The sequence below is a fragment of the Strongylocentrotus purpuratus genome, unplaced genomic scaffold, assembly GCF_000002235.5.
Source record: "Strongylocentrotus purpuratus isolate Spur 01 unplaced genomic scaffold, Spur_5.0 spur5_scaffold_16, whole genome shotgun sequence".
Taxonomy (NCBI): Eukaryota; Metazoa; Echinodermata; class Echinoidea; order Camarodonta; family Strongylocentrotidae; genus Strongylocentrotus; species Strongylocentrotus purpuratus.
In genome coordinates this window covers 16,448,890-16,463,714 of record NW_022145601.1, presented here as the reverse complement: position 1 = coordinate 16,463,714, position 14,825 = coordinate 16,448,890, and the positions used below count along the sequence as shown (strand labels likewise).

Genomic DNA, 14,825 nt, shown 5'->3' with positions numbered 1-14,825 from the left:
AGAAGCGAGTTATCAGGAATCAGCTTCGTGGCAGGCGTATGCGATAACGACCTCCTGCCAACGATACAATGAATACCGGTAGATGTACTATATGATCACACATCTTAGAGCCCCTGTTACATAACACATATATCCCCTATTCCATCCACAAGTTGTCGAACTGCTAGCACCTTTTGAACATTCACACGGTAGAAACATCTTTGAAAACACACATATCAGAAATGTATGTTACTTTGAAAGATGGGAATTTTTTTTGTACTCTGTATCAGTGATCACAAACATCTTTCAATGCAATGTACCATTACACTGACTGTACTTACAGAAAAACATAGTTTTCTTATGATGCATGGCATACTAGGTATATTTTTACATCAGTATACAGAATCTGTGCACAAATGCATTGCACCTGACCAATAATCCATTTTGTCTGAAATGAGACTGTACATGTACTTAGTCTTAGAGGTTTTAGCAGGTTATAAATCTAAAGCCTACTGTGTGAAATTGTTATATAAAGTTCTTTGCAGAGGCAGAAGGGCGTCGACTCTGTGTTAAAGTACTTAGTTAACGCCCTTTCGGCTCCAAATGGACGATATGTCATGTAGGTAGTTTGAAAGTATATTGGATTGATTATGAAAGAGCAAAATTTGATATTCGATACGTTCTCTAACTGGTAGCGTGCAGGCAGAGACTCCAACTTTGGCACTCCAACACAGTGCCATAAAGTCTTGAGCACAGCCTAATTCCACTCGAGGGATATTGGAAAGTATATGTATGATATTTTGAAAGTAGGATAAAACAATCCCCTTCCCTAATTTCAGCATGCTTTGTGTACATTGCTGTAACAAATCTTTTTGACAGCATGAGGAATGTTCTTATGTGTGTATTATCTTTGTTTACTATCATGTTAGAATTTGACAATCTAAACAGTCGCCAAGAAACGGACAGTCGCGAGGCTTGCTATTCTACACATTGATAATGTTTTGTATATGGTGAACGAACATGTGTGAAATTAGTTTACTCGTTTGGTTTTTTTTTTCTAATACATTGGGTGTTTTCAGAGTAAGAAAAAGAAAAAAAAGAGAGAAAAATATTACTACTCTGACTGCCAACTTGTTTTGTATATTATGATGAAATGATACCATTTTATGAGAACCAAATTTAGTTTCAGAGAACCAGGGAGAGTTTACAGAGTAAGAAGAAATAAAAAATGACTTTGTCACTGAATTATCATCACTTGTCTGTTGCATTTTGGATTTTACTTGCGAGTTTTAGAGGAATATGTGTGTAAAAATCTGTGAAAAATATACATGTACAGGAGCCATTGATGTAGAGAGAGAGAGAGAGACGTGGGTACATGATGGTATAGAGTGAGAGAGAGAGTCACACACACACACACACACACATATATATCAGGCCTGATGATTACCCAATTTTTTTTTCTTCCCGATTTTACCCCTATTTTCCAGATTTTTCCCTTATTTTCCCTAGTTTTCCCGATTTTTTTTCCAAATTTTCACTCAAATTCTCACTCAAATTGGGGGGAATGTCATTAGATGCTATTTTTCCCCCGAAACCCCCTTGAGTTAACTCAAGGTGGCGTGGTTGAGGAAAAACAAAATTGTGTTGTTGTTGTGCTCACTATCACCCCTGTGCTCACCCCCGTCACTGAGAATATGATCATATCTCTATAATGTCTCCCTCTCCCCACCCTTGTGTTGAAATCTACATCAAAGAATTGATGAGCAAGAGTCAAAAACTTCTACAGAGAGTGGGAGGGGGAGAGAGAGAGATGAGAAGTTATTTGGAAGAGAGAATTGCCTAAAAACTGCTGAAGTACAAAGAAAAGAAGAGACTCAGACAATGTGAATTGTTGAGAGGCTATAAAAAGTGATGATAAAGATGACAAAGGCGTAAAAAGGTTTAAAGATATGATTTTTTTTTAAATGTGGTATAGCAAATTGGGCAGAATAAAATTTAGAACACAAAATGAACAAAAAGAACTGAAATAAATTTAATTTGAGGTTTAATCATACCAATAAGCAATAAAAGCATTTTATCAAAAGCACGAAACGTTGCGTCATTGCAATAAAGCAAAATAAGATCAAAATCAATTCATATTAGGATATTCATAGACGTAAAATAATATTATTTTCTAACTGCTTTCAGTCGAGGAAGACCAATATTGAAAAACATTGACGATTTAGAGACATAAAATATAATATTTTTTTCGAAAAGAAACAGATTGTCCTAAATGTGATTATTGCCCCAGAAATAAATACGTGTACAATACATATTTGTTTATATGAAATATGAACATTGATAGTTAAAGGTTACCCTCAACGAATTATTCAGTACATAATAATAAAATATCTCTTAAAGGCATACTGAAAAGGCATTTCGTTTTCTCATCGAACAATTGAAATTTACGTGGCTTCATTCATGTATTTCCTAAATACAAAAATACGTATTAAGAATAACTGAAATGAATTAATTTCTGTCCACAGGCTTACGCCATATAAGTCCAATTTTAAAAAAGTATACTGCTCGTGGACCTAGAACGCAATAAGCATAATAAATAAATTTCTAAACTTTACAAATAAAGACTGACAAGGCTAATTTCAGTCCCGTTCACTAAACTGTTTCAGACCTAATCATTCAAGAATTGCCTATTTCTAAGCTTGTATACTGTACTAGATACATTGAACTAAATCACACTCGATAAAAACAAAGCATGCCAATTGGTCCACAAAGACAAGAGCTACATAATTATGTTTAAGATTTTGTAAAAAGTAGGAAGTTTTATACATAACATTCAACAAATAGTGTCCATCATTAGAAAATGTCTAGATTTAATTTAAAAATTTATTTTATTTTTGTTCTTAACATGATCGTAACTATACTATCAGAAAATCAACATAATGTAATTGTAATAGCCTCTATTGAAATGTGTAAACATAACACACGTGTTATACATAACCCGAACATTATTTTTATGGGATGTATAATAGGGTGTTGAAGTTGCCCTTAAGTTAATTGAGTCATTTTCAGAAATTAGTTACGACCGTGTTTCTTGTTTTCTGCATACTAAATCCATATCGATATTAGAAGGTACGCTCAAAACGATCATACATTGAACCGCGACTAGCCATTTTTGGTGGTACATGTATTTACAAGATTCATCATTACTTTTCCATGGGACTTTATTCATAAATATTTGATTACTTGTGTAAAGTGAAACCAAGAACCGGTAAGCATTGTACGTGATAATGACTACGTTTACGTCTATCAATTTATGAAAGGTTAAGCTAACAAGTAGCGATTAAAAAAGTATAATGACAGGAAATAGAAATGAAACCGATATTGGAATTTAAGATTTATTAACGGAAAAGCCAGAATAAAAAAGGATATGTTTTCAAAATTTGAAGCTTCCGTTTAATAACTAGCAGTGATATACGAAAACAAAGTAATATCAGGCATTCTGCTGTTTAATAAAACCAGAGTCTTTCACATACGTTCTACTAATGAACAGTAGATTGTGGGCTACTTTTCAAAAATGAGCGATGAAGATACTTTTAAAGAAAATAACGGAACTTTGATTTATTGATAAATGAAAATGATGAGAAAAAAAACAAAAGAGGATAAACATCCAAGATATGTTTCTCAACCAAAATATATTTCTATTAATTATATATCTTTCTATTTAAGAAAAAAGAGTTGATGGTTATAATGTCCGATTCTTATTTGACTCGAACTTATTGTCCCTCATTTGGTTGCTGCTATCTTGCGGCTTTCTTCTTGTTAAGTATTTTCCTTCTTTTGGATAGTTATGGTGGAGTCTTTTTCACTTCAGTTGATTATAAACGAGCTAAAATCAGTACACCATGTACAAATACATGTATAAAATTATAGCACAAGTGTTATTGATAATCAAAATAAAAGTATTTACATAGGGGTGAAACCATAGAGGAAGACGAAGTGTTAATTTACATCTTAGCAAGAAAGGTAATATTCCATCTCAAAGCTTGAGATAACGAAATGACATTATTTGTTTTATTTGGCAAAGTATAAATGAAAACCTTTCGAGAAAAGGAGAAATACAAGACCATTCAGCTTAAATTAATCATTTTATTATGTGATGATAATGTGGGTGAAAAGCAAATCAAAGCAAATGTTTGTGAAAATAGATTTCACTCAATATTAGGTTGATCTAATCATTTTAAAGGTAAAGACCAGTTTTGGAAACGCCCCAATTTCAAAAAATGAAATGGAAGCTCTCATTACCAATCATGTGAAAGAATATGTTTTGACTAATACATGATGATAAAAAATTTGCCGGGAAACCGCCTACCAATTCATATATTTGGTAAATTTGTTTCTCTCATGGTCTGTGAGAGATATAGGGTAGTCCCATATACATCTTTCTGTGTATAGTGCTTGTAACTTTACGAAGAATGGGCCAAATTTCTTATCATTTTGATGATTCCAGAACCTCGCAGATGCTAGATGCTAGATGATCAACCTTTTCTGATCGATTCCACAACGTTTCTTTCACAATGCAATCGCATGACCATAACTGGTCTTTACCTTTAAGTGGATGGTTACACATTACATCAGATAAAAGCTTTTATCACAGTGTTGTTACACGAAGAAGTTATGTTTAGTGATTGTCTCATTTTAAACCTTAACAATTAACAAGAAATAATGTTGAGGTAATCATATAAGATGATGATTATATCAGTTAAAGTCTTGTAAAATATATTATCAAATTTCCTACTAAATAAATAATGACTATTATCCCAATTTAATGTTTATATGAAAATACATTTATCAAGTAAAGAATGACTCAATAAAAATAAGCTTGAGAAATAATCATGATCAGATAGTGTTGTTGGATTTTTTAAAATTTTTATTGGAAGTTTAATTGAAAATACAAAAGAGAGAATGGCTCAATTATTATTTTTAATCAAAATCTTGTCAAGTAAAGGATGACTCGATGAAGATTAGCTCAAGCTAATTTGATGAGATGATGCTTATCAGTCTTGATTGCTAGCTGATGCCATCATCTTCTTCTGTATGGCGATGATCTCCTCTTGCTCAGCCACTGTGCGAACACACCTAGGAGGAAGATGGTGAGAGGTTAAACTGACATAGCAGAGGTTATAGATGAAGGGGTGATTATGAAAAGAAGATCAAGGAGAAAGCGATAAAGAGAAAACAAAAGGAGTATATAGAAAAGATGATGATGATGATGATGATGATGATGATGATGATGATGATGATTACGATGATGATGATGGTGGTGGTGGTGATGGTGGTAAGCCTGAGGAAGAGGGTGAAGAAGAGGAAGAAGAAGAAGAAGAAGAAGAAGGAGAATAAGAAGAAGAAGAAGAAGAAGAAGAAGAAGAAGAAGAAGAAGAAGAAGAAGAAGAAGAAGAGGAGGAGGAGGAGGAGGAGGGGAGGGGGAGAGGAAGAGGAAGAAGAAGAAGAAGAAGAAGAGGAGGAGGAGGAGGAGGGGAGGGGAGAGGAAGAGGAAGAAGAAGAAGAAGAAGAAGAAGAAGAAGAAGAAGAAGAAGAAGAAGAAGAAGAAGAAGAAGAAGAAGAAGAAGAAGAAGAAGAAAAAGAAAAAGAAGAAGACGACGAGGAGGAGGAGGAGGGGGAGGAGGGGGAGAGGGAGAGGGAGAGGAAGAAGAAGAAAAAGAAGAAGAAGAAGAAGAAGAAGAAGAAGAAGAAGAAGAAGAGGAGGAGGAGGAGGAGGAGGGGAGGGGGAGAGGAAGAGGAAGAAGAAGAAGAAGAAGAAGAGGAGGAGGAGGAGGAGGGGAGGGGGAGAGGAAGAGGAAGAAGAAGAAGAAGAAGAAGAAGAAGAAGAAGAAGAAGAAAAAGAAGAAGACGACGAGGAGGAGGAGGAGGGGGAGGAGGGGGAGAGGGAGAGGGAGAGGAAGAAGAAGAAAAAGAAGAAGAAGAAGAAGAAGAAGAAGAAGAAGAAGAAGAAGAAGAAAAGAAGAAGACGACGACGAGGAGGAGGAGGAGGAGGGGGAGAGGGAGAGGAAGAGGAAGAGGAAGAGGAAGAGGAAGAAGAACAAGAACAAGAAGAACAACAACACCAAGACGACAACGACGAAGAGGAGGAGGAGGAGAAGAAGAAGAAGAAGAAGAAGAAGAAGAAGAAGAAGAAGAAGAAGAAAGAAGAAGAAGAAGAAGAAGAAGAAGAAGAAGAAGAAGAAGAAGAAGAAGAAGAAGAAGAAGAAGAAGAAGAAGAAGAAGAAGAAGAAGAAGAAGAAGAAGAAGAAGAAGAAGAAGAAGAAAATGAAGAAAAAGAAGGACAAGAAGATATACTTTTCACATACTTCAGCCACTCTCTTTGCACATCATCAAAGTATACATAACAACCCTTGAAAGAATCGGATGATCTAGGCCGAGGTTTTGTTCCCTAATTAACATTTGAAAAACGATCCATTTTTTCTAATAATAAAAGAGAGTATAAACTTCTTACTTGGGCAAAGAATCAACATTTTCTAATCCCATCACTAAGATTTCAGAAAACTATGCTAAAGAGACTAAAGATTTGTACCTAAAACAACTATTTTTCTGATTCTCACATCACTCGTTCTCATGTCACAGAGTGATTTCATTATCTCTTATTGAACTGAGTTAGTAACAGTAACTAATCAACAGTGGGCAATCCCCCCTCCCCCTAAAAAAAAGGAGATATAGTTGCTGGAAAACAGTTTTTTAATTTGCGGTTGTTTGCACGAGATTATCACTCTTTTATCTGATCGTAAATTGTCCATTGTCCCTTTTAGACATCCCTTCCAAATTCATTACAAAATTGCATACTATTATTAATTGCTCATGAGTGCCATCGTATATACAGTATAGTATAGCAGCAAAAAGGCAGTTCTCTTGATTTTTGAATATTTTTTGTAGGAAGGGTCTTCTCTCTCTCTAAAATATATAGTATAGTCAGCTATTACCCCTCCTTATCATACTCCGATGTACAATACTTGATATGGTATGTATGTATTTAAACTTTGTTCAATTTCCTCAGTATTTGTAACCTAAAATGTCTACAGGGCCTCTAAGGAAAACAGTTTTAATACTGAGAGAGTTACCCTGTTTAAATAAAACAAATAAATGAATAAATGAAAATAAAATCACAATTTGGAACATGATTTTGTGAAAAGTGAAGAGCTGTTGATCAGTATATACTGCGTTCTGTATTAAGGGAAGGAAGTTCACATTCTCTTTGTAACACTCATTAGATGAATCACTCTCTTGGGTATAAAACGTGCCATTCCAATGTGTTAGTTTCACTCAAACATACATAAATGTTATAACATGATCAAACAGACTTTCAAGAAAATATCTCAATTAAGGGAGCAGTTCCAATTTCCTATTGTAATATTCCAAAGATATCATGTTGAATTGAATTTGATTGAATTTGATTTAATTGGTTTATTTAAGGTGAACAGGTAACATTGTTTAAAAACTACATAATTTTTGTATGAAATGTTACTTATTATATTCCTTCTACCGTACTAACCCTCTAACATGCAAAAAATCCTGACAATATTCTCAAACCACTGTGCAACAGTAAATTCAACAAATATTTGAATTTTCCCAACCGTTTTTCAATGAAAATAAGATATAAAACCTGCTATTATAAATCTGTCAACACTAAAATGTTTGGAATGGTATTTAGTGCCAATTCATTGCTTTGTGACGATATACATTCACCTTAAATTTAATCAAATTATAATAATATAGTTGGGAGAATTAAGGAATTGATCAGATCAGTTTTACCCAATTTTTATTATTAATAATGAATCTTTTTTCACTCAAACTTTCAGATTATCTAGCATTGAAGTCAATACCTTAGCACCATTTTCTCTAATCTGAACAATGTTACCAAGTCCCTTTAATAAGAACATGGCATGCAGCTCATAGCTGATATTGTCTATTTTACACCGTAATCAAACAATGATGATTACATCACAATGAAAATGTCAAATCATTGTTGCAATGGTTTCACATTTAAATAGGCAATAGACATGGCCATTGAAATCACCCTGAGTTGATTTTTTGAAAGTTTTAGTCAAACATATTTGTATATGTATATCGGAACCAGTGTAGTAGCCGAGTCTGGTCTCGAGGCCATATTTCAGTGGCATCAGTCTCGGACAGAGTCACTTGTACAAAGCCTATAGAAGGTAATATTTTGTTTGTGGAACTTCCGGCTTCGACTATATCACTGCTTAACAACTGTGTCACACTTTCACAAACCAAAATGCAGAAGGGGTACATGAGTATAAGGCCATTAAATTTTTGTTTACATGTTTAGCGTCCCCCCCCCCCTCCCCACTTCTTTTGGGGGCTGCATGCCATCTTGAAAAATAGCCCAACTGTCAGGGAAAATGTACTGAGCAGCCATTTAGAAGGAAAAAAAAGGGCCTCCTCCTTCCTATTTTTCAATCTTCTTCCAACTCGAACTGTTTTTTTTTGTCAAGCAACAAGAATAATATCTGTTCGGAGCCAAAAGAGCATTAATTAACTCTGTGTTCAAGTTTACGAGTTAACTGGCTCCGAACAGACATTGTGTTCAAACCATCAAACATTCACGTGTTAGATAACGGGATAAGTCACACAACATATTTCATTCAATGTTAGAATTCACTCAATGTTTACGACAGACAATTCAAACAACAAAGGCAGGCAGAAACTGACGTTTGCTTTTGTGAAATGTGATTACCTGGTGTAGATTTCTTTTATTTTTACGAATAAAGAACTGCATTTTATCAATGCATTGACCATTACGTGATGCACTGAGTTTAGAAAATAAATTTGACTTAAAAAAAAGAATGAATAATCTAGATTTAATTATATAAAAAAATGATTTAGCTGAATTAATGAAATATATATACAATCTATCATATATGAGCATTACCATAAATTCTATACATAGTGTGGGTATGGGGATATAAATCACTATCAATTGCATTCCTAACGATGAACATATGTAAATTGCTACAAAATTAAAGAATTTGGGGGATTTTTTAAAAGAAATCCGACAGAAAATCAGAACATGTCAAAAGGAGTTGAAGTTGGAATTAATTAAACTAATTATAGGTTCATTATACATGTATAAAAACGATAAATCCTAGTTTGATCCAAATCAGATTTCTAATATATAGCTTTAGATGGATGGCAAGCTATTAGTACATGCGACAAACAGTAATAAAACGTGGAACATGTTATCAAGATGATCTAACATTTGTTAACTTATAGCTCTATATGATAAAGGCATAATTATAATGAAAATCTTCTTTGCCCGATATAAAATTGCTTATTTACGAAGAACTAGATATAAATGTATTGATTTTACTGTAGCTTGTGCCTCTGAAATAATGTATACATGCACCTATGAAACTTCATACCAATAGCCTGGTTTACTAACATATTCAAATTTATGGATGTTTCTTTCCTGCGGACCTAGTGATGAGATACTAGTATTCCATTAACCTGTTGTTAATGAATGAACTACAATACTCCGAATCCAGTCTGCATACAAAACATGTTGCTATGTCAGGTAATCCCTGGGCAAACTTACAGGTTGTCAAGAATGACCTTTCTTTTAAACAGTTTGCATACAATTTGAATATGTTAGTAAACGGGTCTATTCATGCTTCTGAATGTTGATACTTTATAAACAGTATTATCACATGAAAATAAAAGGTATGTTAATACCATTTCAATACAAAAATTACGCTTGCCCTTTCTTCACATTCCTCTCAAAAGCGCTTCAAAATTTACAATTAATCACTTGGTATTATTTTGGATAATTTTTTGTTGTTTGTTTACTGCATGTATTACAACGTACAATCAACAGTGGCCTATTAAAGAGCTATATAGCTATTGGAGGTAATAATAAACTTCTATTTCTTTTGAACTTGATGGCTAAGTAAAAGTTAAACGTAATATTACATGAAACAAGCTACGCAAACTCTGGATCGCCCACCTGCATAAATACCTTAGTAATCAATGTAAAGGGCAACGTTTTAATTAGCACAAATATAGAAAATCTGAGTATGAAGTAATAGTGCTTAGAGGCTCTAACCCAACATGAACATGCTAATAGCACACACATTCCTATTTGGTTTAACAATAAACTTGAAATGTGGAACACATATCACACCGAATCCCAACACTTGATTTCGAGTTGACATAGTCCGTCACGCACCTGGCAGAAAGGCGTCAAAACAACTTTTGATCAAATTTGGAAATATTTCATTTCGAAGTGGGGGGATAAAGTTGTAACATATTACTGTTAGCAATAATTATATGTTAACTGAAAATCGCTGTGTAGAAATGTTTAAGGTTTAAAATGAGTAGTTTTAAATTGTACAGCCGCTTGCTGTGTAGCCGTTTTTTGTGCATTTCTGCCGAGAACAGGACTTACCGTACAAGGATTTAGAATGAACCATAATGAAAAATGTTACTAAGCAAACCATGCTCTGATGTTAGATTTTTACACAACACAAAGACCTGGGCATTGTTTCAATTAACTGTCATAAGTATAAGTTCACCAAGATCCCTTTGAAAATGACTGAATTCATGCATTTCGATGGGATGTCTGCGAGCTTGTAAATTCTGTCATCTTTGAAATGCTGCCTAGTCATTACTGCTTCATCATGTAATAACAGATGTGTTAGAAACAATGCATACAATTAAACATTCTTAAAGATGTCACAGAACATTCTTAAAAGATATTCAAACCTTAAAATGTACACAAAACATTGTTGAAATCGACATCAAAATCTTGCATTCCATTCGTTAGAAGTTTCTGGTCACGCGGTAAAAGAACGTCTGTTCAGACATTCAACATCCTCGTAAATGAACACACAACAGATGTATCATGGCATGCTCTTAAAAAACGCCCATATGAACACGTTAACCTAAGAACAGAATGCTTACAACATACGATCAAAAGCAGCTCATTGTTAGTAAGAAATGCACTATTAAACACAGGAATGTGATTTTGGAAAGTGTTGAAGACTCTTCATGGCAATCACTCGATACAATACTAATCGAGACAAAACTCCATGCTCAATACACACCCTATAGTAAACCTTTTACTTGCATACTGTATTATATCGATACCCCTTTATATTAGCTCCTGCTTATAGTACCGGTCGATATATTATTTTTAATATATTTAATATCGAGTCTACGGTGCCGTAATAATATGATTGCTCTTAAAGCCTGTAGCTTAATCTAACTGGAGCATTATAAATGCTAATAAAATGTGAAGTGTCAGCAAAACAATACAATTCCTACATATTACTTTACATTCAATTTCCTAGTATAGCTTATGTTTATGAATTTAATTGGCATAACACAATTTTTTAAGGATTAGGATACCATACAATTATTCTCCATATCATCCAAACTTTAACTTGAATGTGAAATTACATTCCATACATTATAATTTTTGATATCTATACATGTTTCATACTATACCGATGCAATAAGAGAGATATATCTACATTTCTACAATATCCTAAATATTAAAAAGAAAATGATAATTGCGCCTCTTTCGAGAAAAAGTGAAACTTTGCCAAATACTCGGGTCATAGAAGAGAACTTAAAAGAAAGTCATCCGTCTGTTAATATAATTGGAGATTACTAAACACTCCACGATTTCCTTCAATCCCCCACGTATTTATTGATTGATATTTTTTTTGCAAAATAAAATTCAAGTTCTGTTTTTGCAACAGAAAAAGTGCATGTACATTTTTTCATAAAATAATACTTCCTCCTTTTCCCCCAAACGTTCTCCCATACACATATAAAGATTAAAATGCTACTACTTACAACAATAACAACAAATAAAGTATTTCTCTTGTTATGGAACGAAATATTCACAAACTAAACACAACAACATGCTGCCTTTTTGTCCTCCCCCTTTTCAAACACACATTTTCACATATATTCTGCTGAACTTTGGACTCCCTTTTTCATTTTTGAAGAAAATGCTTGTCTGTTTTATTACGGTAGGTGCTCTTATATGCAATGAAATAACCATATGCACTCTTTTTCACATGCAACCTATGAGATATTGTACTACACGAGCGCAAGCATGATCCTATTAAGAACTAGATACGGACAGTGTCCATCTCCTTGTGATAGCGAGAGTATAGTGAATTAACTTTGGATTTAGACAATTATGAACATACACCACATGTGCCATACACAGCAGGCACTTTTTCCCGTTAAACCACCTACATGTAGCTGCGGAACCCCACCCCAATTATACCCATATTCAAACTATATAGCCATCTGTAGAAAGCCAGTAGGGCGTTAGTTAACTCATAAACTTTAACACAGAGTTAACACCCTTCTAGCTCTGTAAGTGGAAGCACAGTCAAATCTGTAAATGAGATACAGAAGGACCTAAGATGCAAGAAATGTTAAAAAGGTGGCACATAAAATGGGGCTAAGATGGTCCTGAAATGCTACTCTGCACTACAAACAAAAAGACGTAACTGCACAATGAATTGCATGCTCTATTGAGTGCCATAAGGGTACTGTTCCAGTATGACGGATGGGTGCCAGAAGGCATCATGTTCTGTATCATGTGGTTTTAAATTCTGTACTACAGCATACCTGTATGTTATGTATCCTTGAGTTTACGTTCTCTGTTGCTGCATGTATGATATCATTTCATGACATGATAAGTGTTAAAGAAGAAGCAACGCCAAGATGCTCCACACCAAACTTTGTTGAGGACAACGTACATAAGGATGATTCAGAACATAAGGGGGGAGGGGTGTAGTAAGGTGATAGGATAAGTAGGAAGGGGCGAGGGGGAAGGGGCGAGGGGAAAGGTCAGAGGGCATTCTCGAGCGACCGGTTTCAAGTGAAGATCATGCTGATTGACAGACAGACAGACAGACAAGCGCACAGACACTCTCTTTCTTTCTCTCTCTCTCTCTTTTTCTCTCTCGCTATTAATTCCTATCCTTTGCTTTGAGGGCCTGGAATAGTTCCTGATTCAGCTTTTTCTGTTTGTCTACCGCTGCTGATGACTGAACTGACCTGAGGTACACAAACAAATGACAGTAAGAAAAGAAACCATTAAAATATCATTGCTTGTTTAAAGGTAAAGACCAGTATTGGAAACACCCCAATTTCAAAAAATGAAATGGAAGCTCTCATTACCAATCATGTGAAAGAATATGTTTTGACTAATACATGATGATAAAAAATTTGCCGGGAAACCGCCTACTACTTCATATATTTGGTAAATTTGTTTCTCTCATGGTCTGTGAGAGATATAGGGTAGTCCCATATACATCTTTCTGTATATAGTGCTTGTAACTTTACGAAGAATGGGCCAAATTTCTTATCATTTTGATGATTTCAGAACCTTGCAGATGCTAGATGCTAGATGATCAACCTTTTCTGATCGATTCCACATCGTTTCTTTCACAATGCAATCGCATGACCATAACCGATCTTTACCTTTAACTAAGTTAAAATATATTGAATTGAGTATGATGTATCAAATCAGAACGAAAAAAGGAACTTTTTAGTTTTTTGCCCCATTAATAAAAAATGATAACTCCCTGCATGGTCACTGACAGGTGGTTATCTCATCAAATCTGTTCTCAATTAATATAAGGAATAGGGGACCATGGGAACCAAGGGTCACCGATTAGTCATTGTTTTCTATACAGTGTGAGTCAAAAAAAAGTTTACACCTAGAAAATTGCTAATTATTTTTAAAATCATCTATGAACAGTAAATTATTATACTTAATATGAAAGAGTGTTTAATCCTGCATCATTTGGTATCATTTTTGTGGGTTATGTGTTCACGCTTGGATGAACAGGAGGCCTTGTTTGCGTGAGTGCAAAATTCGACTTGTGCCAAAGTTGCTTATGTGATGTTTGAATAAAACAATTGGGATTTGGGTATTAATTCAGTCTTTACAGATCCAAATAACATCCCTAACAAAACATTATGCCACACATATCAAATATTGAATATCAAATATTAACGAACATTTTGTGCGCCCGTGTGTGTCTGTGTGACCTTGTAAAAAAGCATATGTAATGCATTTTATTTGATACATTCAATTCATTCTCTCACTCCGCAAATCCGCACGTAATACATACTGTAGGCATCACTTTGGCGCAAGTCGATATTTGCACTCTCGCAAACAATGCCTCATGTTCATCCAAGCATGAACACATACCACACAAAAATGATACCAAATGATTTTGGATAAAACACTCTTTCATAAGATGTATAATAATTTACTGTTCATAGATTATTTTTGAAATAATAAGCAATTTTCTAGGTGTAAACTTTTTTTTTGACTCAAACAGTATAGAGGGAGCAAGTAGCTACAAGTAGGACAGTGTGGCTTAAATGGCTCTAGAACGATACTTACATGGAATTTCTCTTGCTAATAGCAATGACCACTGGATATTTATTTTGATGCAAAATACCCGAGGCGACTTACCTTAAACTATTTACGATATCCTTTGTCTTGCCAAAGTAGATCTGGTTCAGTGTGTTCCTAATCTTGTTCTCCATGTCCTAGAAAGAAAGAAAGAGAAAAAGAAAAATGAGAGAATTACAACACTGTTGCCTTGGCAGACTCCGGGACAGAGATTTATCAAAAGGGAAAAATTAATCAAATTTTCTATTCTGTTCTGTTAACATTAATATCATAAATTCAATGCTACACTTTTTAGATGAGACATTTATTTCACACTTTCTCAATTTCCTAATAAAATTAGTTATTTATTTAAAAGGCAATG

The 14,825-nt window shown here is 34.3% G+C and overlaps 1 protein-coding gene across 1 annotated transcript in view; it reads right to left on the bottom strand.

The window, feature by feature from the left end:
- Positions 1-8,722: 8,722 nt before the first annotated feature.
- The window catches only part of LOC579500 (F-actin-capping protein subunit beta), a 30,444-nt gene continuing 24,341 nt past the window's right edge, over positions 8,723-14,825 (bottom strand). Inside the window, exons 8-9 of the mRNA XM_030986913.1 lie at positions 14,525-14,601; positions 8,723-13,092 (exon numbers count right to left, since the gene is read on the bottom strand). Coding sequence (XP_030842773.1) covers positions 13,005-13,092; positions 14,525-14,601 — 165 coding nt within the window. The 3' untranslated portion in view covers positions 8,723-13,004. The remainder of the gene's footprint in view (positions 13,093-14,524; positions 14,602-14,825) is intronic.